The 27,084-nt window shown below is 36.4% G+C and overlaps 1 protein-coding gene across 1 annotated transcript in view; it reads left to right on the top strand.

The window, feature by feature from the left end:
- Positions 1-27,084, top strand: part of ERBB4 (erb-b2 receptor tyrosine kinase 4) — a 674,126-nt gene that overhangs the window by 613,328 nt on the left and 33,714 nt on the right. Inside the window, exons 21-24 of the mRNA XM_021702992.1 lie at positions 18,019-18,174; positions 20,490-20,565; positions 24,201-24,347; positions 26,441-26,538. Of these exons, the coding sequence (XP_021558667.1) occupies positions 18,019-18,174; positions 20,490-20,565; positions 24,201-24,347; positions 26,441-26,538 (477 nt within the window). The remainder of the gene's footprint in view (positions 1-18,018; positions 18,175-20,489; positions 20,566-24,200; positions 24,348-26,440; positions 26,539-27,084) is intronic.

Genomic DNA, 27,084 nt, shown 5'->3' with positions numbered 1-27,084 from the left:
ACAAGCTTATGATTTCTATCTGATATTGACCCTAATTATATGTAGTGATCTTCACCCTGTTCTGGGAACTTTCTGTCCCATTCTCCATGGACACCTGCTTTGCTGGTACACACAACGAAATCTGAGAATGTTCTACTTTGGGCCATTTCAAACCTCTTTTTTTGTCTTAGATCTCCTCTCACTCTCAGCATGTGTTACTATTTCCTAATTAACAACAACAACAACAAAAAAAACATAGAAGGACATGAACTTCTGCACTGCTGCTCTCTTCCAGCTCCCGGCTTCTCCTTCATTGCTGATTCAGAGAAAGCCTTGCCTTTCTTCCTTTACAGAGCCTACCTTTTTCTAGACTCTTGGTCCCAACACAGCTGCAGTATTTCTCCACCATTTCTTCTCATCCCATATCATCAGCCTCTCCTGACTCATTGGGTCCTCTCATGCATCTTACGTATCAGTTCTCCAGGGATGGTAGGTGAATGACCTCAAACTTGCTTCCTCTTTCTAAAGTGACTGCCTGTTCATTCGTGTACTTTTAAAAAGGGGCACAGTTTTTTGTTGACCAGAGTTCCTCAAAACCTTGCCTACCCCTGAGTCTACTGCAATCTAGTGGCTTTCACCAAGGTGAATAATTGCTTTGGACTGATGGTATCCCCCCAAAATGTGTATGTTGAAGCCTGTTACCTTTAAACAGAGCAAAGAACAATTTTATTTAAGTAAAAGAAAAAAAATGAGTTTATTTGGGAATAAGCAGAGAAATTGCAACTGGGGACAAGAAGCTGTGCTAAACTTCAGGCAAGCCTGAAGGGACAAAGGGGAGGTCAGCTTTTATTAGATTTTAGGAGAAAAGTGGGGAAGGTTGTTTTGAAAAAAACATTTATTGGAGAAGAGTTTAAGATCACGGCAGTTTTGCACTGGCTGCAGGCGATGGTTAGTGCGTTGTTGGTGGGGGCAGAGAGCGGTCTTACTTCCTTTTCTTAGAAGTAGGAGATAAAATTCCTATGTGAAAGATGTCCTCCCTTGTCAAAACAATTATCATTCTTCCTGCTGGTTTTGTCCGCTGCAAAAACAGCACGTGCATGAGAGCCCCCTCTTCGGGGCTTCCTGATGCCATTATTTTAAGTGAGATTTCCTTTATTTATTTTCACAAGCCCTAACACCCAATGTGATGGTTTTTAAAAGTAATTAGGTTTAGGTAAGGTCATGAGGATGTGATTAATGACCTTATAGGAAGAGACGCCAGAGGGCTGGCTTCCTCTCTCTGTTTCCGCCATGTGAGGACACAGTAAGAAAATGGCCATCTGGAAGCTACGAATAGAGCCCTCCCCAGGGAACCGAATTGGCCGGCACCCTGTTCCTGGACTTATCAGCCTCCAGAGCTGTGAGAAGTAAGTTTCTGTTTTGGAAGCCACCTAGTCCACAGTATTTTGTTATGCCACCCTGAGAGGACTAATACAGATTTTGGTACAAAGAATGGGGTACTGCTGTAGCAAGTATCTAAACATGTGGAAGCAGCTTTGGAACTACATAGAGGCTGGAAGAGTTTAAAAGTATGTTCGTTAAGGGTGACTGGGGTAAGACCTCAGATGGAAATGAGGAACATGTTGGAAACTAGAGGAAAGGTGATCCTTGTTATAAAGTGGCATAAGAATTTGGCTGGATTGTTTGTGTCCTAGTGTTTTGTGGAAGGCAGACCTTATGAGGGATAAAACTGGATATTTAGCTGAGATTTCTAAGTGAAGTGTTGACGGGGAAGCTTGATCCCTCCTGACTGCTTATAATAAGGTGTGAAGGGAGAGAAACGAATTGAAGAAGGAACTGTTAAGCAAAAAGTAACCAAAACTTGAGGATTTGGAAAATTCGCAGACTATTCATATTAAAAAAAAGAAGAAAAAGTACAGGGGTGCCTGGGTGGCTCAGTCGGTTAAGCGTCTGACTTTGGCTCAGGTCATGGCCTCTCGGGGCCTGGGAGTGAGCCCTGAGTCAGGCTCCCCACTCAATGGAGAGTCTGTTTCTCCTTCTCCCTCTGCCCCTCCACCCCTGCTTGTGTGTGTGTGTGTATGTGTGTGTGTGGTGCACACGCTCTCTCTCTAAGTAAATAAAAATCTTAAAAGAAAAAATACAAAGCATGTTCTGAAGTGAACACCGAGGGTATGTCTAGAATATTACTCAGTAAAGAGTTTATGAGATCATATGAGCAGGAACACTGCCATTTTGAACTGAAGGGGGTGGAGACAAGAAAAAATGAAGAAAGGCTATTGGATTTTTCGAGCAGCTCCTCGTGATAATGGAGCCATTTGGCTTTGAATGTGCACTCTTCTTTAAGAAGAAGAAAAAATGCCTCCGAAAGCAATTCAGAAGTTATCAGAACCACTGTCTTGGTTTTCACATGGCCTCTGTCCAAAGCCATGGGGCTAGACTACCCAGTGGAGCCATGGGGATGGAGTGGGAACCCTTCCCAACTCTGCTGTGGAGACAGGACCACTACCCCACTGGTTCCTGAAGGTAGATCACTGAACATAAGATTATTCTTGAGCCTTAAGATCTGATGGAATTCAGCTTGCTAGGTTTGGGACACATCACCCTTTCCATCTTTCCTGTTTCTCCCTTTTGGAATGGGAATATCTATCTTCCACCTGTTCCCCATTGTACTTCAGTAGCACATAATTTGTATGCTTTCACAGGTGACTAGCTGGAGAGGAATTTTAGCTCAGGATGAATAATACCTCAAGTTTCATCCCCATCTGATTTAAGTGATATTTAGATGAGACTTCAGACTTTAGACTTTAGAATTGATGCTGGAATGAGTTAAGGCTTTGGGGGCTGTTGGGATGGAATGAATGTCTTTTGCATGTCAGGACATGAACTTTGAGGGGCCATGGGCAAAATGGTCTTTCTTTGTGGTAGTCTGAGATGACTAATACACCAGTATTTCCATTTCTAAACTCAAGGGTCTCCATTCAGTTATCCTTTTTTACCCCTCTATTGCACTTAACAGTGTCCCCAGCTTCACCTTGAAATCCCCTCTTGCTCCCCAATACCAGTCTGTCCTTTTTCTTTTTTTTATTTATTTTTTTAAATATTCTTTTTTAATTATTTGAGAGAGAGAATGAGAGAGAGAGAGAGAGCATGAGAGCGGGGAGGGTCAGAGGGAGAAGCAGACTCCCTGCTAAGCAGGGAGCCTGATGTGGGACTCGATCCTGGGACTCGGGATCATGGCCTGAGCTGAAGGCAGTTGCTTAACCAACTGAGCCACCCAGGTGCCCCAGTCTGTCCTTTTTCTTTTTCTGTATATCTGACCATTACTTTTAGTTACTTTTGCCTTTTTTTTTTTTTTTCCTCTTACCCTCTCAGGTAATAATGATGATTTTCCTGAATTTGATCTGGAAAAATTGCATTCTCTCATCTTGTCTTATGGCTTTATTATCAGTGATAAGCTCCCAGCTTTATTTGCTGCTCTCAACCTAAAATTAATTCTCCAAGTTATTGTCTTAGTCAAACCCTAAACCACTGTTATCTGGGTTAGTATTATAACATCCTAACCAATCTCCTTGATTCTTTCCAGTCTCTTTACCCTTATCTGTTCTTCCCTCAACTGCCAAATCTGATCATGTCAGCTTGTTTCATCCAAACTTTCAGTGGCTCCTTTGTACATCATATTAGGTAGTTACAATTAAGTTAGACAATTATGGCACTTCTAGCCTTTGTCAACTTATGTCTCATCCTCATAGAACTTCTTGTATTTTTTTTTTCCCAAGCATACCATTACCTTTTAAGACTTCGTGTTTTGTTTTGTTGTGACTGTCGTTTTCTTAATGCTTTTTATCCTCTCTAGAATAGTCTTACTATATTATAGCCCAAAATTTAAATACCTGTTTTTCACTTAACATCACCTTTTCTGTGAGACCTTCTGGAACAACACGGAAAAGTGTCACATTTCCCTTTCTCTGCACTTTCAGAATAATTCCTTTACATTTTTTATTGTGCCCCTATATCTCTCACACTAACTGAACAATTTGGAAGGAAACCCTTTGTCAACTTCATATGTAAAAGTATTAGCAGAGTGCCCAGCGGCACATAACAGCTATTCAATAGATGACTGTTGAGAGAAACAAGGAAACTTTCTTTATCCTTTTCAACTCTATATAGAGTGAACTGTATACACAAAAAAATATCGTATGCACAATAAGCTAGAAAAGTATCAAGAGAAAATAACACTTGGCCTTTCTTCCTATTCTTTTTAGTAGTCTATAACCTAATGGAATATTCATACATATATACAAACATAAGGTGGCCCCAATTTTCATGCATAATGTGTTCAGAAAAGAGACAAAAGTAGAAATCTTAAATGTGAACAATAGATCTACATATTATAGCTGGAATTCAATTACAGATAACTTGAGGGACACCTGGCTGTCTCAGTTGGTAGAGCGTGTGACGCTTGATCTCAGGGTTGTGAGTTTAGGCCGCACGTTAAGTACAGAGGTTACTTAAAAATAAAATCTTTTAAAAAAAAATCTCAAGACAACTTGAGAGTATCGTAAAATATTTCATTTTTCTATACCTTTACTCCTCATGCAGTAAAGTATTTACAGCTTTTTCTCCATGTACTTTAGTTTTCCTCTTTTAAGAACTAATATATGGTCATTTAGCTTAAGTTCAGTGAGTATACAGACAGTAGTGGTTGAAGATATGCTAATTTCAACATCCTTATCGATTTCCCTATTTGTCTAAATTTTATTAATTTTCGTTTTCCACCCTATTTTCTTTTAAACATCAAGATGAAGTGTCATTCAGATGATTATACAAAGAAAAGAAAGTGTACAAGCACAAAACAAAGTTTTGTTGAAATAAAACTGTTGTGGGGCGCCTGGGTGGCTCAGTCAGCTAAGCATCTGCCTTCAGCCCAGGTCATGGTCTAGGGGTCCTGGGATCGAGCTGCATCAGACTCCCTGCTCAGCTCTGCTTCTCCTTCTGCCTCTGTCCACCACTCGTGCTCTCTTTCTCAAATATATAAATAAAATCTTAAAAAAAAAAGAAGAAATTAAACTGTTGTATGAAAGACAGCAATACTAAAGCATGGTTGTTGGTTGATAGATAATCGTTTGTATTCTAATTATAAAAGTCTGCTTGAGAATGACTGAGAGAACTATAAATTCAAAAGCGAAAATGTTGAAAAATGAGAATCATCTATAAGCAAGGTGCTAGACAAATGGGACAGTAGTAATAACTACCACTGTTGAGTGCTTACTACCGACCAGGCACTGTGCTAAGAATTTTACATGCAGTAGCTAATTTAATTCTCCTAACAACCTTATGAGAAAGGTGTTATTGTCATCCCCACTTTGTAGATGAAGATCCTGGCAAACTGAGGAACTAACATGGCTAAGGTCACGCAGATAGCTGCATTTAGTGAATGGTTGAGCTAATGTTGAAGCCTGGGAAGTCTTATTTTAAAGCTGACACACATACTGTACTCTACTGAGCTATCAAAGATGAACAGGAATGGAATGAGAATGACTCTTTAGAGCATGGTTTGTGTGATGTTTATTTTCGGCTTTTTTTTATGTGAAGTATTAATTGTATAAATCTGTGAGTGGGAGAGAAGTGCAAATGAAGAGGGCAACTTTCAAATTCTACTTTGGCAGTGTGCATGAGCAGCACCTAGGTTTTCCTACCAGAGTAGAAAAACAGATAGTATTTAGCACAAAAACCCAAAGTTTTCTGCAAGTCAAAATAGTCACTAAGCACGTTGTAATACATATGCAAGTAAGCTTGAAAATTAGCAGATATTTAATATCTTTAAAAAAAGAGCAAGGGATGATATAATAAAAATAATCACTAACAATACAAAATTACTTCCAGTAATATTAAATATTATCCTTTTTGTTCTTCCTTTAGTTTTAATTGTTATAAGACTATATGTTTGTGAATAGATTTATTATTCCTGAGAGTTCCTTCTCTCCTAACCCTGTGATTGAAAGGCAGTAGAAGACAAATGGATGAATAGATGGAGTAGGGAGGGGGAAATCAATCCATCGACTACTATTTATTGACTACTATTTATTGGCTGTCTACGATGTGATGGAATTGGGAAATGTGAGAAGGATCAAACTGAATTAAGTCATCTCAGCAGGAGCGCAGTGTTTTCAGCTTCAGGCAGTTAAGGACTCTTAAGGGTTTAAAGCAAAAGAATGAAAGGTGGTCAGATTAAAACTTTAACTTTTCAGATTTGAACAAGCCAAAACATAGCTTTGTACTCCCATCCCTCTCTTTGGTGTTTCTGTTAAAAATAATTTTACAAACTACTCAGTCTAGTAGATGAGTGTTCAGTTGGGAATGAGATGTATTCGAGTCTTTTTCTACTCTTCACCTGAAACTGCTGAAGTTGTGTAATATGCAATATAGTCTTTCTAAAGCCTGAGCATAGATAAAGACAGCCTAATTTATAAATATGTTATTTCTGCTTTATAAAGTAACTTTGATTTAGCCTTACACAGAAAGTTATTTCACAACAATGCTTGATAATCTCAGGGTTTAGTTTGAAATAGATGATAGATGATAGAAGATAGATGATAGATAGATAGATAGATAGATAGATAGATAGATAGATAGATAGATGATAGATAGATAGATAGATAGAAAGAAAGATAGGGGAAAAGGACATTGTAAGGTCATATAATAGAGTGACATAATCTCCTTGGGAGTGAGGGAAAGCTTTGTGGAGGAAATGACAGCTGATTTGTGATCTAAGAGAGTATTAAATTTACCCAAGTCTGCATCTGAAGCGTGGTAGGAGTCTAGCAGTGTGTGGTGAGGGGGCATTCCAGGTAAAGGGGGCAGTGTGTGCAAAGACAACAGCGCCAACAGAATTTTCAGGTTGATTTGAGCCAAGGAGTTCCAGCTGAGGAATCCCAAGAAAAGAAGCTAGAGTGACAGTCAAGCTGCTTGAGGACTTTTTTCAGTTATGGGCTAGAAGAGGCGGTTCAGCACGTGACAGCATGTGTGTGCATGTGCAGATGTATCAGCAGACCCTGGAAAATGAGACAATGACAAAAATTGCATGGAGTCAGAGAGGAGAATTAAACAAAGACGGATTTATTAGTCCTCCCTGCCTACCTCTTGGACCAAGTCTGAGCCCTTATGGAGTCAGGAGCTAAAGTCAGGGAATAAGTTTTTAAGGGGACTGAGACTAGGGTCTCAAGAATAGCAATTCATGTGGCCAGGGACAAATTACAGCACAGTGTTCAGAAGCGCAGAGAGCTCTTCGCTAAGGTAGTGTGGAAGATCACAGGGCTCTCGCAGGGTGAGGAGGCTGGAAGGGCATCATTCACTGTTTACAATTATCATAAGCTGCAGCTTCTCAAGCACCAAGAGATGCCACTAGAAAAACAGCAGTATTTCCACAGCAGCTCCAGCTGCAAGCTTAAAGGATGCAGAGATCAACAAAGAACCCTGAGAAAAAGAACCCAGAAAGTATTCAGGAACGTCAGTGCGGCTCACTGGAGAAACCCCAGAAATATCTGGAAACAGCTTCTAAAGGGCAAATAGCTACAGGTGCTCTGCAGGCAGGTTGGGCCAAGAAACAGTGAAATTTGTGTTATTACTATGACACCACGTATATCCCCAAACTATGAAAACCGCAAAACTCAGATGACAACTTCTTGTTAGTTTAAATACCGACAGACCATTCTCCTCTTAACTGTCACGCGATATCTGATATTTTTATGGTGACATTGGGCTAGAAAATGAGCCATGGCATAAATCAGGAATCCTTTTTCTCTTATTTCCTTACGCAGAGACTAGAAACAAAGCCCTAGAATTCTGTCAAAGAGAGAGTGCAAATTTGAAACAAAGGAAAAGCATCAAAATGGACTTACAAATCAACTCTAAGAGACTGAAATGAAAACTGAAAGCTGTGCTTCCAATCCTTCTGAGAATTTTAAGGAGGAAGGAACCTCAGCAAGAGGAACCTGGGTAGAGAGCAGGCAGAGGGAAAGTAGCTGGGTGACTTCCGGAGGGGAGTATGTGGGTGCCACCCTAATAAGCTTTACTTGAGCTGGGTAAGCATTTGCAGATGTGGGCCAGGTCCATGGCATCCGAATAAGACAGAGGTGGAACGGAATTGGATGATGCATTATATGTGGACACAAAATTGGCTCAAATCACATGAGAGCTTTTAGTGTTCTAGGAATTTTGCTTTTTTCAAGGGAAGATACTTTATAATATTCAGCAGTTATAACTAAACTCAACTGCCTGGACTTATAAATGGGTAAACCACACTTAAAAAAATTGTTATTGAAAATTTTTAGTTCTGGGGCACCTGGGTGGCTCAGTTGTTAAGCGTCTGCCTTCGGCTCAGGTCATGGTCCCAGGGTCCTGGGATCGAGCCCCCCATCGGGCTCCGTGCTCGGCGGGAAGCCTGCTTCTCCCTCTCCCACTCCCCCTGCTTGTGTTCCCTCTCTTGCTGTGTCTCTCTCTGTCAAATAAATACAATCTTTAAAAAATAAAGAAAAGAAAAGAAAAATTTTAGTTCTGTGTGATGACCGTTTGCTTTGTAATAAGTATACCTCCTAAAATTGATATAATTGTCTTAAGAAGGAAAATTGTATGCACGTATTCCCACCCACTAAACTTTATAGTTTTCAGTCAGTAGCATGCAACCCTGTGAAACTAAAGAATATTAGGAATGATTTGTTTCTGCTCAATTATAACAAAAGCATCAGACGTTCAACCTCCTCCCTATAGTGTCTGAATGTATTTGCACAATATGTGTGCTCAGAGAAAGGCTCGGCTTTTATCTGTTAATCTAGAGGTTGCTGTATTAATAGTTTGCACACTTCATTGATTTTTAATTAATTTCTAAAGAGACACAGAGGATAACTACTACAGCCCACAGACATCTCCGTTCTCATTGCAATCCACATCTTTATTGATCGGCTGCCTAAAGAGCAGAAGTAAACTATTTTAAGTATACTTTTCTGAGAGAGCATGGACACTCTACAATTCACTTGTCTCCTTGTAATCATATTGGCAAGAGGTCAGTGAGAAGGAAAAACGTTAGCATGTTTAGTAGTCTCTTGATCCAGGCAGATGAGCTTTTTCACCTGTTATTTATTTGGTAGGATAGCAGTGGTTTCTCATACATGCTTTTTAACTTATTTTTTGTTTGTTTATTATTATTATTTTGTTTCTTTAAGAGACTTTTGAGTCCCAAGCAGGCTGTCCTGCAAATTCTTTTTTTTTTTTTAAGATTTTATTTATTTATTTGACAGAGAGAGACATAGCGAGAGAGGGAATACAAGCAGGGGGAGTGGGAGAGGGAGAAGCAGGCTTCCCGCCGAGCATGGAGCCCGATACCGGGCTCAATCCCAGGACCCTGGGATCATGACCTGAGCCGAAGGCAGACGCTTAACGACTGAGCCACCAAGGCGCCCCTGTCCTGCAAATTCTTGCAATGGAAATTTCCAAAAGCTTATGAAGGGGGGGAATGAAATTTCTGAAGAAACATCTGAAGAAAATGTAGAGAACCAGAAGTAAAAAAATCTGTTTTCCCCGCCACCCTCAGGAATCTGTAAATGCTGTCCTCCTTCACTCTCCCTGGTATGCTAATATTACCATCTCGGGTTTGACCCTGAATGCTGCAGGTTTTGCTCTCTTCTACCTATCATAAATATTGTAGACTTCTAAATTTGTCCCACTTCCACTGCAAAGAAAAATTTCTACCTCCTGAACAGTTTTACAAAACTTTGGTCTTGTTGTTCATTTAACCCAACTACAAACATCAGTTGAGTAATAGTTAAATGTCAGACAGTCTTCAAATTGTGGAAAATACACAGTTGAATTCACAAGTTGGTGGTCTGGAGAAACCATTCTAGGGGAACCCAGCAAAACTAAAGAGATTTATTATGTACAATACTTTTTTCTTCATTGAAATTTTAGAGCAGCCATTGTTTATATAACAATTATTCAGTTATATATGCTGTCTTTGTTAGTTTCATATATGGTTTAGAGTCTATTGACTATAGTTGGATGTATATGGTCATATAATGTAATGTTTAAGTTTGTTGCCTATGGAGTCAAGCTGCCTACAGTCAAATCTTGGTTCTTTCTAAGCTTTGTCTTGCACTGTCACCCTTGGGTAAGTTTTTTTATTTTATTTCTTTGTGCATCAATTTCCTCATCATAAAAGAGGAATAATAGTAGTACAGATGTCATTCGGTTCTTGCGAGTTCCTATACACACAGGACTTAAGACAGTCCCCTGGCACAGAGTGCTTAAATAAATATTAATTATATATACATACAAAAATATAAAATGATAACATATGCAGTTATAATGTATTCCTCATATGATTTCAGTGTTTTCAGTCAACAAAAAACCTCTACCTGTTGCATTTTCCACAGTGACTGACTATTTTTGTTTGTCTAGATTCTCCTACACTAAAATTAGTACTGAACAGATTTTTTTGTTAAACAAATTTATATCATTTCACATGGTGTTAGTGTTCAATTCAGTCTTGTTTGTAGTGTCAAAGGGATGGAGGTAAGTTTAGTACCCATCAAGTGTGGAATAGACTGTAAATTGACAGTGTATGCCTATGTTATATATATAGGTTTATGAGTTTGTGGATATGATTTAATGCGACAAGAAGAAATAAAGTGGATTTTGTATAGCATCATGCTTCAATCTAGAAAAGTATAAGTAAAACATGTTTTTGTTTAGTGCACAGTACTATTTGTGTATTAAAAATATAAAAATAAATAAGCTTATGGATAATGCATTGGAAGGATGTACACTAAAAACACTGTTGTGAATACTTATGATGGAAAGAAGAATGGCATGGGGTTGGAGGGCATAGGGGAACAATGGTAATGGCACACATGGATTATGGAGTATGATTAACTCAAAATTCTGTATACCTGAGATTCTAAAAGAAAACAAAGACAAAAGTCACACACATTGCCTTGAGTTGGCTCCTAGAAAACAGTGTCTAAAACAGATTTGTGTGCAGGAAGTTTTTTTGGCAAGTGTTCTCAGGAGCAATACCTGTAAAGCAATGAAAAATATTAGGTAGAAGGAAAAAGTTGAGCGATGATGAAATTGCAACAGAGATCTCACCCAATCTTAGGAGAGAGCCCTGGAACTGGAATAGTTCTTCACAGTCATCTAAGGGGGGATGGACTTTATAATTCCATCAGCCAGTGGCTAGATGTGGGCTGACTCTGTGAGAAGACAAAACCCCCAGCAAAGCAGCAGTTGGGTTGGAGGTATTAAAGCATCCAAAGTGATGTAGCTGAGAGTTACCAGCAGCCAACACTCCCCTATGAATCCATTGGTCCTGAAGAAGTTTCTGGGCGCTACACCACAGCACCCACTACATACATATGTGCCTGTGATACACACACACACACACACACACACACACTCAAATATGTTATTGGGAGACTTTTTGAAAAATACATTTCAAATATCAACAAGTATTGTTTTAATTATGCACTATTAAGCTGATGTAAATTTAGCCCTCAATATTTCAAAATCTCCTTACGAACTAGAACCTAACCAAGTTTCTTAAAGATCATAGGTGCAATCAGAAGATGTAAGAATGAACCATGAGTATTAACTCCAAGCTAGTTTAGGACAGCCACATGAATCTGCTTTTCTTCCTCTGAAAAGAATAATAGGAGAACATTCAAGGACAAATAAGCAAGAAACAGAAATTACTTCACCTAACAGTGCTGAGTAGCCAGTAGGTATTTCATTTGGCTATCTTTTCTTTCTCTTACAGTAGTCAAATTGTATTTTTAATAAGAGGGTTGAATTTGAGGTTATTTATTTAGAAAACACATGGTATCTTAGAATATTGAATGTTCTAGGTGCTTTACAAATATGAAGGCATTCAGTCCTCAAGACAATCTTTAGGGTAAATACTATTATTATCCCCATTTAATGGATGAGGAAATTGAAACACACAAATAAATTGACCAAGGACACAGAGCTACTAAGAGCTGGGGTTTATTTCTAAAGTCTGTCATCTTAAACATTGGATGCATGTGGAAACTGTGGTTTCCAGTTTCCAGTCTGTGGAAACTGACTTTTACTAAAACATATTCACGGCTCTCACTAAACATTTGAAGGGAGGCATCTACTCTATGTCTTTCTTTACTGTTCTCTGTGTCTTTTATTGGCCCACGATTTAATATTTTATATAGATCTGTTGTACAGTTCCATCTATCACGGAATAAAAATTTAAAGCTAGAGGATACTTCAGAGATCATTTAGGCCAATCTGTCACTTTTTATAGGAGAGGTAAAATGAGTATCTGAGGTCAAAAGCCTAGTGAACAGCATGTCCAGGATTTCTATCTCCAACATTCAGTTCTGTGTTCTTTCTCTGCTGCCATGAACCAGCTTTCTCTGGTTGAAAAGGTGTCTCAGTTGATTTAATTACGAATCCCCCTTAGTTTCCCTTCATGCACTATTTGGATAAAGTCAGTTACTTCATCCAAAAAGGCCCCTTTCTCCCATTGAACATGCTTATGTCTTTAGCCCTAGCAGTAGAGAGCATTATAGTTGGATTTTTTTTCCCTCAGGCATAGAATTGCTTTTAGAAGGAAAAGTAGAAAAGAGGAGTGATTTTCACTTGAAGCTAGCTTTCCTGAAGCTTCCTGTGTTATTAAAAAAGCTTCAGGTTATTAGAATAGAAAACAGGAAAAAAAAGTGTACTCTTGCTAACTCCAGAGATTAATGCCTGTGAGAGCTGACTGTAGCTTGAAATTTTTAGCTCCACACATGTGTTTGATGAAATTGTCACATGGCCTATATATGAGAAGCAAATATTTATTGTCAAAAATAGTCTGGTCTCTCTTGACTTGCGTTAGCTTCCTGCAGCTGGGCAGAATACATTTTCACATTGGATTAAAACATAATAAGAATGCAGTTTTGCTAGACAGTTGTAATTCAAATATCATAAGATTGAAAAGAAGGTCATTGCTAGGTGTTCATCAATACTGATATTTTTCCATAGAGCAGTTTAGATGAGTCGATTTTAACCAGAGATTAAAACTTTAAACTCAATTGTAATAAAATTATCCTTGGATTTGGTATTAAAGTGCATTTCTGAAAGTCAGAGTAAAGTTTGACTTTCCCTAGCTAGTTTGTATTTATTAAAGCAACTTTTAAGAGGTATAAGCAAAACAGAAAATAAGTTCTCTTTGAAAATTCATTACAGCATATAGAGCAAGTATGGAAAATGGTAAAATACTGAATTGTTTGGGTAACGGTAAATTCTGAATAGTTTGAGTAAAATCAGACTTACAGCACCTGGGTCTAGAAGTAGACAAAATGCTCCTAACACATGTCTACAAAAAACTCCTCTCAGTGCTGATAAAAGGTAAATATTTTGGCACAGCAAACCTACTATTTTATTCACCCTTTCTTCAGCACTGAAAACTTTCAACCTAAAGGCCAGTATTAATAACCTTTATCCTCACTGAAATCCCGAATCTATGATGTATTTATGGAAGGCATCAAATCTTTTAATAGATTCCCTAATTTTTCCTTCTTTTTATATGACAGCATCCTCAGGTGAATCATTACTAAAATAATACTTTGAACAGTAATTATTTGTAATTTGTACCTACACATTAATCATGATGGATTGGTTATGGGTATATGTATCACTATTTGTAAACATTTATTGAACACCTACTGTGATTTATTAGTTGAGGTTCACAGATTTTCTGAAATAAGCAATTCAAGTTAATGAGGGTAAGTTATTCTTGTTCACACTAGGACTGTTGATATCTGTGGAAAAATAATGAAACCTTGCATGTTCTGCACTTACCAAATGGCAGTCACTATTCGAGTGCTTTACATATATTAACACAAATATTTTATCTTTACAACAATCTGTGGTATAGGTGCTTTTATGGCCATTTTAGAGACAAAGGTGAGTGCCAGCTTAATTAACTTGCCAGAGTCGCACAGCTAGAACATGGCAGAGCTGGGGTTCGATCCAGGTGACTGACCCCAGAATCTACACTCAAACCAACTCCACCATCCTGCATATCCTGGGGCCAAAGCAAGAATTAAGTTTCTAAGTTATGTAATTCCAATTCCTGCCAAATCAGAAAAGGTTCTATAATTTAGCTGAATTTTAAGTATAAACATAAACAAGTCTGTCACTTGCATCATGCCCTGAAATTCACAGAAACATCTTATAATAGTTTTGCTCTAAAAGAACTAGGATCTTTTAAAGCTATGTGACTTCATTGTGCACATTAATTTCTACATGCCCACACGACCCCATGACCTAGGAAGAGAGGGGGTAGGATTAAATGTGCAGACTTTAGAGCCCCACAGCAAGGGATCAGATCCCAGTTCTATCACTCATTAGATAACTTGGAGCAAGTAACGACCTCTCTGAGACTTGGTTTTCTCATATTTAATATGGGATGAAAACAGTATGCATCTCATAGGATTAAGTTAACCTACCGATGTAGAAGTGTTTAGTTTAACGCCTGCCATGTTCTGAGTACTCAGTGTTAGCTGTGGTTATTGTCTGTGTTAATATTCCTATAACATACTCCACCCAAGATGGCATGGCAAGGACAAGGCAGTTGCTACAAGGCAGAGTAAGTTTCTTTTCAACCAATGCAGCACCCATCTATCATAATGAAGGGCCCTTCTTTTTAATCATCTTCAAACTTCACGGGACATCATCCAGTTTGTCACTGTTATTTCTAATAACTGCCTCCTTCATTGCATCACACTCTGATTTAAGGAATGATTTTATTGTGAAGGAATCTAGCATAGAATGTGATTCTAATGAGATCTTCTAGTAAGAAAATCCTATCTTAATGACTGTGATGTGGAGAAACCTATTGTGAGCAATCCGTAGAGGATTCAACACTAATTTACATGTGAAAGTAGGACTAAGGTAGCAGTCATAATTAATGATTTAAAAGCATCTGAACAATGATGTTTCATAGTTGCAAAGCAACCATACAAATGTATTTTGATGATTTGGTAATAATACAGATGCTTCTGTTTTTATTTTTTTTAATCATGTTCAGGTGGATGGAGGAAACTATAGAAATTATCATCTGGTTTCCTGAATTGAGTTCTCATTATTCTGAAAAAAAACATTTTTTATAGACAAATGGAATTGACGTTCAGGGTAGTCTATCACCTGCTAAGGCTTTGTGTATAGAATATCAAAGAACATTTGGAGTTTTTGTAGTTCCGCTCATAACATAGAATGTGTCAGTAGGGTCTTAAGTTTCTTGGTGAATATTAGTTCTCTATTGGTATAGTATATATCACTATTATTTGCATTAGGATAATATTTAGTTAAAGGAATTATTATCACCCACCTGAATTACAAAAGTCAGAAAACAGAATCATTCATAATTTACTCTCCTCTTCATTATTCAATTACCAAGGATGGTTATTTTATTGTATAAGTGTATCTTGGAATTGTCCTCTCCCTGAAATTTCTTCTGGCCTAGTTTAGTTGAAGATTCAGACACTCATGCATAGGAGCTAGATGAGTATCATAAATGAACTCGTAGGTAGTAATAGTGAGTGGTGGGATCCTGGCAAGCTGAAGGTGCCCTCAATGGTGTACAGCCAGTCATCAGCTAAAGAGGATGTTTGAAAGTTGTCCAGTGTGGGGGTCAAAAAATATGTATATAAAATGGATGTGGCTCATGGACTGCCAATTTACAACCTTTATCATTTTCCATCTCATCACTTTTCTTCTCTATTGTAGCAGTGGCCCCCAACTTCAACTGTATTTGTGTCCAATCTTTTGTCTATATACCAGGTGATTTTTTTCAAGACTCCAATGATAATTGTGTTGCTTTCCTTTTTAAAACAACTTCTGCATCACCATATCAAATACTGCATAAGATGCAAAGCTCAGAGTCTCTACCACAACACATAAGAGGCCCTTGTTGAACTGAGCCTCTTCTTACTTTGTCAGCCTCACCACTCGTCCCTCTCCTGCCTTTATATGTAATGACTCAGAAATACCGAATCACATACCTTTGTTCAAGTACACCATAGTATTAATGCCCCTGTGTGTGTTCTCTCTAACTGCAATTTCCCCCCCACCTTGCCCAACTGATAGACATCTTTCAAACCTTACTTAGGCCTCGGGATCTCTCTGAAGGCTCCCCTCTCATGCACACTTGCTAGGCTCTACTAGAGATGATCCTCAAAACACAACTCTCCTTAAATGCCTTTGTGTGTATCATACCGATTGACTCAAGTCCATATTCCATGTCTGCCCACTTCATTAATAGCTCCTCCTTCAGTGAACAGATCTTCTCTGACTCTTTTGTTTCCCTGATGTCTAGCACAGTGCTTGAAACATAGTGTGTGTTCTGTCATCATGTGTGGATCTGAATATTAACTCGTTGCCAACACACTTTGCATATTCTGATATGAAGGTGGTAAGAGAGGAAAGATGAATGTTTTTGTGGTCATTTCTTAAAGGGGCAAATAATTGAAAAAACTTTATCTCCAAGGCAATAAGTCTGTTTTTTGATCGCTTAAGTTATATAAAGGCTATGCGTTTTTAGATTCACTTTATTCTAGGAATTTCCAAGTTGGCATACTCAAACAGAAAGCACTATTTAGGAAAGAGGACCAATCCCTAGAAATCTCAGTTGTGGGCTGATTTCAGAAAACACTAATACAAATGGTGTCACCCAACAACTGACCAGTTGGATTGTATTAGGCAGTATCTCCACTGGTTGTGTTTAATGGGCATTTATAGTATAGGGTTTGGCCCATGATACTGTTTGAAGCAATCTTCTCTTTACACTACACTGGGTATACAGTTCTTTTTTTTTTTTTTCTTTTTTCTACCTGTGTGATTTATGTGTCTGTTTTCCACAGCTTTTGTTTTGATATCAGCAACTGTTAATCCTTCAAAGTCCTGCAGTTGCAATGTTAACTACCAAGAGCTTTGATTTGCAATTGGGATGAGAGTATGCTTTAACCATTTTCTAATAATTCTGATTTGGTTTTGAATGACAAGTTTTTTTCCTCTGAAATCCTCAAATACAGAATTCCTCTAACACTTCAATAAGAATATGTTCACTCTAATCTAGGCCTCTGAGTTTACTTCCTTGATTTTACATCAACCTTTAGTTAAGGCTAATGTTTAATGACTTAGTTTCCCTACTGGTAAAGTACAATTAATATTTATTGCTTCTATGGATTATGGATATATACATATGAATATATATGAACTTATATGGATATATGTGGATATATATAATTGTTGGAAATCAGTAATACATTTTATTTTTAATTACCCTATATATTTAATGAAGAAAACATATTAAAGGCTAATTTCAAGGTCATTATAAACAATGTAATTTCACTTGTGGGTTCTTATAATGACTACTAATGTCATTGAAGCCATCTAAAAAAATTATAGGCTTTTAATGCCTCTAAGGTATAGTTCATTTTTTGCATAATTAATAAGAATAATATAATTCTTCAGCCTTGATAGAATCTATGATGGTGATTTTGGCACCATTAAACCTTCATATGAAATATTTTTTTAAAAAATTATGGATGGGTGTCTTTGGAGCAGGTGTGTATGGGGAGGATGGCATGAAGCTGGAGTTATTGAAAAGAAAACTACTAGAAATAATGTGGGTCAGTCCAAGTGTGTGTTAGCTTATCTACTGAGAGACACGCCTCACTAGTCAAAGTGTTTGCAAAAGAGTATAAAGTCTCTGAGGGAAAAAAAAAATGATCTAACATTTAGCTCATGTACAGGTAATTCATTCTTTATAGGACTTTAGGTGATAAAGGCTAAAAGTTATTTGTGGTTTGCTTTTTTATCCCAGGTTTTTCCTAATTTTGAAAATATTCCAGGATCCTGGCTTTGCTTAGAGACATCAAGCACTTGCAACTGAAGGCTAAGAAACTGCTTTTTAGACAAATAGAAAAGCCTAGGCATTAACTGACTATCTTTTTGGAACATGGTGTCTTTCAGGGAATGATGTACTTGGAAGAAAGACGGCTTGTTCATCGGGATTTGGCAGCCCGAAATGTCTTAGTGAAATCTCCAAACCATGTGAAAATCACAGATTTTGGACTAGCCAGACTCTTAGAAGGAGATGAAAAGGAGTATAATGCTGATGGAGGGAAGGTGGGTATCTTTTTAGAACAATATTGCTTGAAAATATAGTATGATATTCTTTTATCTTCTTACATATTATAGGAAGAAGCCACTAAGTCTGAAGTTATGAAAGTGTAAAATCTCAATTCTACCGTTTGCCCTCTCTCTCACCCAGGGTCAAATATATTATATATACCAACATCCATTTCTCAAAAGTAGCCAAAATAAGACAGTTCATCTCTAGTGGTCCTTCTGTCACATCCAGTATTGGGAAGTGGGTGGATCCTTAGGCAATTTAGAAATTACACTTTAATCCAGGGCCATAGTAATTGTTTCATTGATCCTAAGAACACAGGACTGACCATACAGAGAGACACAACTATTCTTTCATAGATTAGGGAGAAGCCTGACCACTACCAAGAACCATAATTCATTGGAAAGTTCATCCTTCTATTTAGCTTCTAATCCTCTTACAGCAGATATAACAGATTCCTCTTATCTGGCTCTATTTTTTTAAGCTTTACTGTAGTATATGATTGACCAATTTGCTTTATTTATTACCTCATTCTCTCCACCAGAATATAGGCCACTATATCCCAGGGGTCTTAACAGTACCATTCCTCTTCTACTTTTCTGACTCTCCAGCCTCGGGTCTTGCCTGACAGCTGTGCTCCTGCCATGTAGTCTCAGTGCAGGCCTTAGTTCCAGCTCTCGTTTTTCCTCGTTAACCCACTGTTTAGACTTGGCTAAGGACATCTCCTCTCCATCTGGAGGTCCTTCTAGCTTAATGTGGGAAAACTTAGATCAGGAGAGGCCAGATGAAATAAGCAAATGCATCCTTAACCTATGGTGACATATAAACACATGCTAACAAAAAAAAGTGATCGATATGTCATTTAAATGTTTATCATGTGCCTTATTTATATGAGCCATCCAAATATATATTACAAATATTTTGCAATGATGGGCTTCCAAATGCTTAACATTGATTTTTATATGTCATGTAGTATATGATTTTTATATCTTTATAGGATCTCTTATATAACTATGTATATTCAGACCTTATCACAAGACAAAGAAAAATTTTTAAAAACTTCAGTTTTGTAGTATTTCCTAATCTTTCCTCAATTTTATCAGACTGTTTTGCCTGTTTGCTACCAAATTGTCGCAGTTTGAGACCACAGCTTTAAAATTCACTACAAGATTACACAGTAGAAGTCTATAAATCACATGACTTCATTTGTCTTAAGAACATATAGCTGTAGGATTTGTCTAAAGCAAGATTCATTATAGCTTTAAATGCCTAGTAACCATTAAGTCTTTATCAAGCCACCTGTGATTTAAACTTACTTCTTTAACACCATGTCCGTAGTCCATAAAGTCAGCTATCTCCTTGCCTGTAGGGAAATCACTTTCAGTGTGTCTTCTGTTCCCTTTCACTGAATACCATGATTCTGTCATACAGTTACCTTGGTGTCACCTTGGTGAGCAGCAAACCTCATGATTTCAAAGGCCTATTTAGTTTTAAGCTTTCTACTGCAAAGTAGAAGTGTTTATCTTTATTCCATAGAATCTAATTATATTTCCAGCTATATAATGCTGCCCTTCCTAGTTGAAACTTATTCTGCTGACCCCTCATCAGCAGGGTATGTGAGTAGTGATGTAGATTTGTATTGATCCTCTCACATTCTTTTATATAATTCCTAGTTTGAAAATGGTACATGTTTTCAATCCTGGCTAACCAAGACAAGGGAGATCATTTGTGGCTGGGGAACAAAGCAAGCCTAACTCTGGAATTTGTTATTTTAGGTGTTTCAAGTGACCAACTTATATGAGAGGAAAAAGGTGGGGGCAAGGATAGAAAGAGACCATCTTACTGGTGGCCAGAAATTTTCTGAGGGTAAAAAAGAATAAGTGAAAATGTAAGGAATCTCATTTTGGGACGAGAGGGTGGGGGAAATGTCGTAGATCATATTTTTAGAAGCACATGTCTTAAATGTTTAGAATTGATATTGTGAGTCATAATATTAACTAGTAACTGAATTAATTGCTGAACATTAATTAAGAACTATAGAAAGTGATACTATTTTACTTTTCATTGTTTATGAAGCTTTAGGTTAATTCACTTTAAGAATTTTATAAATTTCAATTCATTGTTCTCTGTATTGAGAAATAACATCTTTATTATTAATATTATATTTGTATTTTCTATACACACAAAAAAACACAATCAAAAAATACAATTGAGGCAAACCCAGAGACTCATATTTTGGGAAAAGAATATAGGAATGACTTTTTATGTAACTATAAAACTTTCACTTTTTATTTCTCTTTTTATTTCTCAGATGCCAATTAAATGGATGGCTCTGGAGTGTATACACTACAGGAAATTCACCCATCAGAGTGATGTTTGGAGCTATGGTAAATAAATCTTCCTTGTGAATTAAGGGTTTTAAGGCAAAAATAAATATATTAGGCTCATGTAAAATATCTTAAGCCAACTTATTTTATTGTGTTGGAAATACCTACTTATGAGCCTTATTTCCTAAAGGAATTAACTCTTTGCTTTTCCACTTAAAAAAACAAAACAAAACTCTAAATTGTATCATTTATCTGCCTTTTTTATTATTCCTTGGTTCTCTAAAATGTAATATATTAAAATCTCAGTTGAGTTGTCTACCATAACCTTTGGTTTGGTAACAACTTTTCTGATCATTTTGACAGAAAAAAAAACAGCCAATTTTAGTTTAGGAACAATGTCATAGAGCCTCATAGACTTGAGTTTTCAAAACACTGTTTGAAAACATATGTTAAAAATAAAAGAATGTCTGTTCTATAATAAGAAAGGTTATTGTTGTAACGAAGAACAATTACAGAAAGCAATAAGGTGAGAGCAATAAATGTGAGGGGAGAGATAGGAGAGAAGATTTCTAATTGCAGCTTTGATTTTAATTTACAAACTACTTTGGAATAAACAGATATATTAGAGAATGAATAACATGAACTGGGAAAGGGTGATTTTAAACTTAGAGCATTCATTTAATTGCATTTAACTCAATTGGTGAGATGAGATACTTAGGTCTATCTAGCTATTTACAACTTAAGTTCATCCAGGTATTAGTGAGAATGAATCAACACCTTTTGTAAGTTTAAATATGTCACAAAGAACCAATATTTCTTACAAATTAAAAGCATGATGCCCATTTAAGCAAAAAGGTGGTGTGACTTGAAAGCATGGTACAATTTAGTTTATTCAAATTTAAGTCTAGCTTTATCTTTGTTTTTGTTTTTAGAAAAAAGACTTAATCCATTCAATCACTAGAGAACTTATACCTCTTATCTAGAAAAGCACAAATTATCTTAAAAAAGAAGTTAAGACATTTCTGTAAAGTGTTTTTTACCTCCACACACCTATGCTGTTTGTTTAAAATTTCCACAAAGTCTCCATGTATTCTGCTAAGCTTCGAAGTAGAAAGTGTGCTGTGCTTGAGATATAGACAAATATAGGAAAACGATTGAAAAATTTTAGTTGTTGAACTGTAAAGACTAAATAGAAACACAAATCTAGTATATATATTACATGAAACAAGTATATATATTATATGATTTAGGTTTACAGATTATATTTTGTATGATAGACTTATATGTCACCATATAAATTTTGATATATGACATATATATTATTTTTTTCTTTTCCTTTTTTCTATGTATGTTTCCCTCAATTAAATGTGACAATCTGCTGCAAGCAATTTTAAACGACATTAAAATAAGTACATAGATAGATAGATAGATAGATAGATAGATTAGTACTCTGCCTTGAAACATAGTCCAGGTCATCAACCCATATCCATAAGGCATTTTAAGATTTTTATGATATATCATAGTTGATTACAAAAGACATAAAAGGCAGAGAGAAACATAACGTTGTTTATAATGCACCTTTGTGGAAAATTGCCACCATTATTTTAATAAAGATGCTACGGTTTATATGTTCAAATGATGGGATTGTGAGTTTTGAGGATTTTCTAATTCAGTTTTCCTGGGATTGTCTGTCTACATGAGGCCATCTCTTTAACCATATCTTGTGGTCACTCCTGCAAAGATATAATTGGATTATTATTGGCAGAGGTGGGAGTTTTGCTGTTCCTACTTTTGTTTTTATATGTATGTGTTTCTCTTTTTTATATTTCTATTATTTTGATTTGTAATTGCTTTGCATTTTGTTTACATTAGTTCTTTTTTTTTAGAAGCTCTGATAGAGATGTGAGAGCATCTATTCTTTTATAACTGCATACATAAGTTAACAAAATGGCCTCATTAAATACATATTCTATAAATATGTATATATATTGACTGATTGAATAGAAATAGACAGCCATCTATGCACCTTTGCTTCTTAACTTGTTCCAGCCTGTCTCATGGACACTGAATCTTAATTATTGGTTCTACAGAGCCATTCTTTAATATGCAAAATTAAGTAGGATTTAATCAAGATCAAACAGTTAAATTGTGTCACTAGTTACATTTTTATATTATACCTAAGAATCATAAGATAAAAATATTAACAAGAAAAATCAGGTAATTGCTAATGATATTATTATAAAGGATAATTTGAAGTTCACATATACTTTTATATCTTAAACTTTGTATTTTTATTATTAGTCAATGATAACTGTCATGAGCTAAAAAAGACTTCAGTTTGAATAAATAATTCATTACAGATGGAAGTAGAAAAGAAAGCATAGTCCTAATTAATGGACTTTATATTAAAACATAGTTTGTATATTATATGAACCAATCAAAATTTACTTGGTAAGACTCTTATGCACAGATAGCTATTTCTGAACTTAAAATCCTTATCCTTAAGAAATGATAACTTTTTAATTGTATATTTATGAAATCAGAAAGAGGTCTATAATGTATATATTATTGTTCAAATCAGAATCATTATTATCAAAGTTAGCTCTTTGCCTGCTGGTATTTACAAAGGGAATCACTGTTCTAGTGGTTCAAGAAAGTGATTTCATATCTATGGAATCAACTATTATTGATTCCCTTCAGTTTTGTGATGCTTACTTCATATGTATTATGTTATATTTGGATCACTCAGGCTCTCACAGGTGTTAAAGATACGAATCTGTTTTATTCCACCTGTTCTCTTTGTGTGAGTTAAAAAGAGAGCCACAAGGATTTACCATAACATAAGGTAATCATTCTGGCATCCCAGCTTAGCCTACAGGCCTTTTTTTTTTTTTAAGATTTTTTATTTATTTGCGAGAGAGAGAATGAGAGACAAAGAGCATGAGAGGGAGGAGGGTCAGAGGGAGAAGCAGACTCTCTGCTGAGCAGGGAGCCCGATGTGGGACTCGATCCTGGGACTCCAGGATCATGACCTGAGCCGAAGGCAGTCGCTTAACCAACTGAGCCACCCAGGCGCCCGCCTACAGGACTTTTAATAGCAAAAATGTTAATCTCAAAATCAGTCAACATCAGATTTTATCTGCAATCATATTTACTTGATACTGAATACACATGTATATAATGAATTGTTTGATAGGCTCTAATGTGGTGTAGTGAAAATTAACTTGGATCAGCAAATATTAACATTACTTAAAAGTAGAAATGGGGAACAGACTCTGTATTTTGACATCCACTCTGAATTGTCTCTGTTACTCATTAAAAATTTCAAAACAATAATAAGATAATTGAATTTCCCACAAAGATTTTGTCATTGGGCTTCTCCTAATAGATACAGAAATCTGAAGAGCCTTTCTTTAGACTATTTTTTTTTTTTAAGATTTATTTATGTATTTTAGAGCAGGGGTGGGGTGGGGGGCACTGAGCACAGAGCTTGAGGCAGGGCTCCATCCCATGATCCTGAGATGACAACCTGAGCCAAAACCAAGAGTCCGGATGCTTAACTGACTGTGCCACCCAGACTCTTTAGACTATTTTTGACTGCCTTCCAGGGAGCTTTCTTTTGTTATTGGCACACTGCTGGTTTCTTCATACTATGTTGTTAGTATGCTTATGTAAATATTTGATCTCCAATTTAGGAGTCACTATATGGGAACTGATGACCTTTGGAGGAAAACCCTATGATGGAATTCCAACCCGAGAAATCCCGGATTTATTAGAGAAAGGAGAACGTTTGCCCCAGCCTCCGATCTGCACTATTGATGTTTACATGGTCATGGTCAAATGTAAGATTGCAAAATAATTTTATCATCACCATCATCATTCTTAGTAAAATAATAGTATGGATTAATCTACCTGCATAATGTTTTTGTATATGAAAAATATGAAAGTTCAAAAATAATTATGAAAAATCATGTAAACACCTGTGTTTTTGGCTTATTGTTAATAGGAAGCAGTATGCATCAATATGCATGCTTCCACGTTATAAAGTCAAAATTATATGACTCTTACTCTTCTGATTCATTTCACTTTGATTCTTATCATTTCCATGACAATCAAATTGTCTTTCATAAAGAGATGTAATTAGTCACAATAATGCTAGTAATCTTTATAGGAAAATAGCAGTCTAGACAAATGATCTAAATATAAAGAAAGAAAGCTTGAAACTGATAGTTTAAAAAAATGAATTAAATGGAAATAGGTTTACCAGTTTTAGTCAACAGGAAATTAGCAGGGCAGAATGGGAAGTGAGAAGACATGAATCTACAGTGAAATAAAAAGATTATGAATGTTTACTTTTTTTTTCAATTTGACCATTTGTTTACATCAAACACTCTTACTTTTCTTCCTCCTTTCTGTGCCCCAGACACATATGTATTATAAATGTGTTTTGGCAGCCTAGGCTCTTAATTTAAACAGAATTAGGGAAGTCTCTGGAGTTTCCCACTTAATTTAAGTGAGATTAACATTCAGCAATCTTTCTTGTGTAATCTGGGGTTTTCCCCTTTTGATTTACACAGGGTTAGCAAAGAAACAAACTGGTGAAGGTGAATAAGCATCTTATTAATAAGAGACTTTGGACCCAGGTCTACTCAGATTTATATTCATGACATGTGTGATACATTCTGACAGTGAGGGAAGAAATAAAAAATGTGCTTTCCAGTTCAGGTCAGCATGCCCTTTTCTCTAAGCACAGTTCTATTTACTCAATATTCAGTTAGAAAGAAACCGATACCTCCCAGCAAAGTTAACCTTTTTTCATTCCAGTAGTTCCAGAAACACCTATTTTCTCATTAGCATCTTGGTATCAACAACATTTTTTTTTTCTAAGTGGATGAATATAGTTGAGCTTTGTTAAAAGAGAAAAAATTCAGGTAATATTAATGATACATGAAATGACACCCAAAGACTTCCCAGAACAAGAATAAAAATCGAACCCCCGGAAAAAGGAAATAAACCTTATAGCTTTATTGGATCAAACATCATTCAGTAGTCATCTATGGAAGGAACTTTAAAAAAAAAACGCATGCGTTATATAATTTGATCTCATAACTAGCATCAGAGGTGATTTAGATACTTCATTTAGATACTCTGATGAAACAATGAAAAATCAGGAAAATATTTTGCCTAATAGGGAGTTTTACCTTTCTTTTATGAGTTTTAATACCTAAGAAGAGGGTCATTTGGCAAGAAAATCAAGGAAAGCTTTGTGCTTTTATTCTTGTGATCTCATCAGCTAAACAGAGCCTGGGGAGATAAGACCCACTTTATCTGGACTCCCAGCTAAATAATAATACATACCTTGAAAATTGCTGATAGTATTTTTATGCTGCAAAAGCTAGTACTTAGATAAGCTAATGGCTGTTGCTAAACAAACATTACCAATCATTTTGGATTGTTTTTTTCCCACCAGGAAAAAAGTAGCATGAGAAAGTTGCTTTCTCTTCCCTTTCCCCCTCTGTGCTGGTGTACTGCATTGTAACCAAAGCTTCATGTCACTCCTGACATAAAATAATAAATTATATCCCCATCAAAGAAAAGTTAAAAAAAAAATCAGAGATTCTGTAAGTTCCCATAGTTAGTCTAGGTTATGTTTTCTAAGAAGGAAAATTAATTTTAAATTAGATGAACAAAATGAAAAGTTTCTGTTATTCTATCGTATATTACATTTACTTCTGAATATCAACAAACTGATTGAGATAGAACCTCACCTAATTGGATTGTTTCTTTCTTTAGCTTTCTTTGTTTGTTTGGTTTTTTTAGATCATTGTTATTAAAAGAATATTTTTCAAACTGAGCCTATGTTTTCATAAAATTTACATCCTACTTCTTCTTAATTATGGATAGAGTGACTCTTGTATTGTATGTGAATTTCTAGGTTGGATGATTGATGCTGACAGTAGGCCTAAATTTAAGGAACTGGCTGCTGAATTTTCAAGGATGGCTCGAGACCCTCAAAGATATCTAGTTATTCAGGTTGGTACATATCTCGTCTTTGGGACTGTGGAAATCACCACTCATAAGTCAATTAAGCAGAATATCATGTGAAATGACTTATGGAAAGAGACTTTCACTCGATGTCACAACCACTTCTGAGAATCTTCCCTTAGTATTCAAGTGCCTCTGGTACTGAACAGCAAGGTAATTATGATTATCCATATACATTAAAAGTCCTTATCCCCAGACAAGCCTTCTAGCACTCTGCTCTTTATTAACATGCGTTAAGTCATGTCCATTATTATAATCTTCCTTTTTCAGAATAAAAGGAAGATGGATTTTTAAGAATTATTTTTTAAATTTTTATTCATTTGAGACAGAGAGACACAGAGAGAGAGAGCACATGAGCAGGGGGGAGGGGCAGAGGAAGAGGGAGAAGCAGACTCCCCGCTGAGCAGGGAGCCCTGACATGGGGCTCTATCCCAGGACCTGGAGATCATGACCTGCGCCGAAGGCAGACACTTAACCATCTGAGCCACCCAGACGCCCAGAAGATGGATTTTTGTTTTAATCTTGTCCAGGGTT

This window comes from Neomonachus schauinslandi, chromosome 3 (genome assembly GCF_002201575.2).
Source record: "Neomonachus schauinslandi chromosome 3, ASM220157v2, whole genome shotgun sequence".
Classification (NCBI taxonomy): Eukaryota; Metazoa; Chordata; class Mammalia; order Carnivora; family Phocidae; genus Neomonachus; species Neomonachus schauinslandi.
Note: the sequence above shows the minus strand (reverse complement) of the source record. Positions and strands in the feature narration are given on the sequence as shown.